The 5041-nt window shown below is 52.6% G+C and overlaps 1 protein-coding gene across 1 annotated transcript; it reads right to left on the bottom strand.

Moving 5' to 3' along the window:
• Positions 1 to 4078: 4078 nt before the first annotated feature.
• LOC136000394 (olfactory receptor 14J1-like) lies at positions 4079 to 5041 on the bottom strand. The gene has a single exon (XM_065654175.1). It carries the CDS (start codon positions 5039 to 5041, stop codon positions 4079 to 4081), a length of 963 nt encoding a protein of 320 aa, XP_065510247.1.

Genomic DNA, 5041 nt, shown 5'->3' with positions numbered 1-5041 from the left:
GGTGTCTACAGGCTGCAGGGAAAGAGGGACAGGTGTAGGACCGTGTAGAACAGCCTGTGATGGAGATGGCAAAGGGCGCTGGTGAGGCTGGAAGGGACCAACAGAACCCAGGTCTCTGTCCCCTTGGCCATCACAGTTGTCTCTACCACTGAGGCCCAGGAGAAGACATGTTGTCCTCATGGCACTGGGGCCTCGTTGCCCCCTTGCAGCCCCATGGGGAAGCTGGAAGGTGTTGTACCAGCGTTGTCCTTCCCTCGGCCTTGCACACCCACATCCCACGGTCCCAGGAACAGCCCTGAGCCGTGTGTGAGGGACAGGATCCCCCTTCCCATTGCCTCGAGGTCGTGGCTTCTCCTTTCTGCTGCAGAAAGCAAAAAAAGGGGTTTCTGACCATCAGAGCTGAAGAAAACACTAAAAGGAGACCTCATGGTGGCTAGAGCTTCCTCACAAGGGGAGAAGGAAAGGTAGGTACTGATCTCTTCTCTCTGGTGACCAGTGACAGAACCCAAGGGAATGGCAGGACAATGTGCCAGGGGAGGGTCAGTTGGACATGAGGAAAAGGTTCTTCACCCAGAGGTGCTGGACACTGGAACAGGCTCCCCAGGGAGGTGTCACAGCCCCAACCTGACAGTGTTCAAGAAGAGACTGGACACCGTCCTCAGACACACGGGGTGAACTGTGGGGTGTGCAGTGCAGGGACAGGAGTTGGACTGCAGGAGGGTGGTCAGCCGAACTGCTACTTTGGATTTCCGAAGGGCAGACTTTGACCTGTTCAGAAGGCTGGTTGGCAGAGTCCCTTGGGAGGCAGTTCTGAAGGACAAAGGTGTCCAGGAAGCTGGTCTCTCTTCAAGAAGCTGATCTCAGAGGCGCAGGAGCAGCTGTCCCCGTGTGCCGGATGGCGAACCAGCGGGGAAGTAGGCCGGCCTGGCTGAACAGACAGTTGTGTCTGCAGTTTAGGAATAAAAAGAGAATTTATAACCTTTGGAAGGAGTGACGGGAGGCTTAAGAGGAATACAAGGATGCTTTGGCCAGGCCCAAAGTGTTGCGGTGAATGGAGACAAATCCAGTGGGTGGCCGGTCACGAGTGGTGTTCCCCAGGGCTTGGTACTGGGGCCAGTTCTGTTTAACCTCTTTATCGATGATGTGGATGAGGTGATCGAGTCCACCCTCAGTAAGTTCGTAGATGACGACAAATTGTTCTGGAGTGTTGATCTGCTGGAGGGTGGGATGGCCATACAGAGGGATCTAGATGAGCTGGATCGTTGGGCTGAGGCCAATTGTAGGAGGCTTAACAAGGCCAAGTGCTGGGTCCTGCACTTGGGTCAGAACAACCCAGGCAGTGCTACAGGCTTGGGGAAGAGTGACTAGAAAGCTGCCTGGCACAAAAGGACCTGGTAGTGTTCATTGACAGCAGCTGAACCTGAGCCAGCGTGTGCCCAGGTGGCCAAAAAGGCCACCAGCATCCTGGCTTGTATCAGGAACAGTGTGGCCAGCAGGACTAGAGAAGAGATCATCCCCTTGTACTGTGATCAGTTTTAGGCCCCTCATGACAAGGAAGACATCGAGGTGCTGGAGAGAGATCAGGGGAGGGTGACAAGGGTGGTGAAGGGGCTGGAGCACAAGTCTTACGAGGAGCAGCTGAAGGACCTTGGGGAATTCAGTCTGGAGAAAAGGAGGCTGAGGAGAGACCTTATCACTCTTTACAGCTCTCTGAAAGGAGGTTGTAGTATGGAGCATGTTGGTCTCTTCTAACAAGTACCAAGTGAGAGGACAAGAAGAAATGGCCTCAATTTGTGCCAAGGAAGGTTACGATTGGATGTTAGGAAACATTTTTTCACAGAAAGGATTTTGAAGCAACAGAACAGACCGCCCAGTGAGGTGGTGGAGTCACCATCCCTGGACGTGTTTAAAAGACAGACAGATGAGGCTCTTAGGGACATGGTTTAGTGCCAGATTTAGATTATGGTTGGACTCAATGATTTTAAGGGTCTCTTCCAACCACAATTATTCTATGATGCTATGGTAAGCCATTTTTGATATTTTCTTTCTCAGAGCACTATGCAACCTCCCTGAGAGCCATGACTTTTCTGAGGTGTTCGAGACATGTCTCACGGTCATACCAGCCAGTTCCACCAGCACCCGTCTGCCCCTTCCTGCACCAAAAATTTTCTCCATAACCCAACCTTCCAGGCAAGTTTCTGGGACACGGCAAATGCTGTCCAGGTCTTCTGGGCTTGTTCAGAAGAGAGCAGCTTGTCAACATGTTCATGGGCTCTCTGTGCACCTCAAAGCTTTCCTGAGCATTTTGCTCAGTGGCTTTGTCAAACTGTCTTGGGAGGGTTGTTCTGGGCATCCCACAGTCAAGGATGAGGATGCTGTAGAAAACAGTGGCACTGGTGAGAGGAGCTGGTGGAGAAGACCTTGTGCCTGTCTACACTGGGGTAGAGAGCAGTGATGCATTCATGGGATGCCCATGTGAACAGGAAGGGGAGAAATGGTTCTGAAATGCAAATGCTCAGCATATGCAAGAGCTGCAGAAAATAGTCCTAACACATCTGTGAGCAGAGATGGTGCCGTTGTCAGCCACAAAACTGGGCAGCAAGTGGGTCTGGGTGCTGGAGCTGTAGCAGGTCTCCAGGGAGGACACAGGGACCTCGGTTCAAGGAAGCACATCCCAGTGCTGCATGCCGGTGGTTTCTTGGGGAAGTTACTCAACATGAAGTGACCTCAATACACTGTCCTACAGGCCTCCATGGCACCCACAGGAACAGCTGATGGCATTTGTGCTTATTAGGGTACATCTGCTCCCGCACAGGATGTGCATGCTCACATCTACCCTCAGTGCAAACCTGGATTTCTGACCTAGTCATTCGGTGTCCTTCCATGGGGGGAAGAACAAGCTCTCTGAGACCTGGTGAGAGGACAATGATCAAAATGGTGGCTGCAAGAGGCAACAGCCCCAAGCTGGCACCCGGCAGCATGACAGACTGTTTCCATGTCTCTCTTGCACACACACTGTGTCCTGCTCTTCTCCTGGGACATCCCATCTCCCCACAAAGCCTTTTCCTAGGGAGAGCACACCTGCACTGGCCTGGCTGCCATTCCTGCACCCTGTCCCCACGCTCCCCACAGCCCCCGAGCTGGGGGTTTTGCTCTGTAGATCAAGTGGGCTGTGGTGCCCGGGCTGTGGTGACTCTGCAGGGCCGTACTGGTCAGACTGGGAGGCAGCCCCAGCTGATGGTGGTCACTGCCACTGACCGCGTCCCACACAAACTCTTGGGTGGCCACGGAGGGTGCTCAAAGGGACCCTGCCTTATTCACCATGTGCGTGGGTGCTGACCACCAACAAGCAACTGCTGAACAACCAGCCCAAAGTCCCTCGAAAGCCACACTGGGACCCTGATCCCATCACACTGAGCCCACAGAGAAACAAGCCAAACAATGAGCCCCTTGAGAGTCTATTCCTTAGGCATGTTCTTTAAAACAACTCTGGAAGAAGATCTAAACCTTCAGGCACTGTGCTAAGGAGATCCCCTTGCTGCTGGAGATGCTGTTCTGAGGCCAGCTCTGTCACACAAGTGCCCATTGCCTGTCCTGGTCACAGGACCGACACACAGTTCGACTGTGACCAAGCCCTGGGAGCCCTCAGGCCTTGCAGCAGCACAAGGGCTGAGAAGGAGAGTGGGGAAGTGGAAAGAGAAGGACTCTGGAAAGAACAAGGCTGGTGCTCCCTGGCAGAGCAGCTCTGCTGGGACTGTTTCCTCCATCTTTGCCCACAGACAGCTTGTATTGAGCTTCACAAAGGTTGCAGAGGAAAGATCTCAGACAAACTGTTCACTGCAGGGTCATTTATTTTTTTTAAATACACAGAGAGCATGACTTCTCATTTACAAAGTCTATGACTCAAACTATAAAGGTGAACAGAGAATTAGAAGTGGAACGAGTAATAACATTTCTTTGTGGGCAATATTATCATAGTTAAAAAAGCAAAACCAAACAAGCCTTCCCCCAACTCCAAACAATCATCTCCAAATACAAAATTAAAAAAAAAGATAGGCTGGACCTGTCATGAGTTATGTCATGAGTGATATGCAGAAGATGGGAAGTTTAATGACTTTGAAAAGAATCCAGCCATCAGTTTCCTCAGGGCATCCCTGAGCTCCTGATTCCTCATGCTGTAGATGAGGGGGTTCACTACTGGAGGCACCACTGAGTACAGAACAGACACCACCAGGTCCAGGGATGGGGAGGAGATGGAGGGGGGCTTCAGGTAGGCAAACATGGCAGTGCTGATAAACAGAGAGACCACGGCCAGGTGAGGGAGGCACGTGGAAAAGGCTTTGTGCCATCCCTGCTCAGAGGGGATCCTCAGCACGGCCCTCAAGATCTGCACGTAGGAGAGGAGGATGAACACAAAACATACAAAGAATACCTTGGCACCAAATATAAGAAGCCCAGCTTCCCTGAGGTAGGCATCTGGGCAGCAGAGCTTGAGGATCTGAGGAATTTCACAGAAGAACTGGTCCAGGGCATTGCCCTTGCAGAGTGGCAGTGAAAATGTATTGGCCGTGTGCAGCAGAGCATAGAGAAACCCAGTGGCCCAGGCAGCTGCTGCCATGTGGACACAAGCTCTGCTGCCCAGGAGGGTCCCGTAGTGCAGGGGTTTGCAGATGGCAACGTAGCGATCGTAGGACATGATGGTGAGAAGAAAATACTCTGCACCTAACAAGAAAGCTAAAAAGAAGACCTGGGCAGCACAACCTGCAAAGGAAATGACCCTGGTATCCCACAGGGAGTTGGCCATGGATTTGGGGACAGTGATGGAGATGGAGCCCAGGTCCAGCAGGGAGAGGTTGCAGAGGAAGAAGTACATGGGAGTGTGGAGGTGCTGGTCACAGGCTATGGTGGTGACGATGAGGCCGTGGCCCAGGAGGGCAGCCAGGTAGATGCCCAGGAAGAGCCAGAAGTGCAAGAGCTGCAGGTCCCGTGTGTCTGTGAATGCCAGGAGGAGGAACTGGGTGATGGAGCTGCTGTTGGACAT

Source organism: Caloenas nicobarica, chromosome 32, assembly GCF_036013445.1.
Source record: "Caloenas nicobarica isolate bCalNic1 chromosome 32, bCalNic1.hap1, whole genome shotgun sequence".
Taxonomy (NCBI): domain Eukaryota; kingdom Metazoa; phylum Chordata; class Aves; order Columbiformes; family Columbidae; genus Caloenas; species Caloenas nicobarica.
The sequence above is the reverse complement of the archived record's forward strand: the minus strand, read 5'-3'. Positions and strand labels throughout refer to the sequence as shown.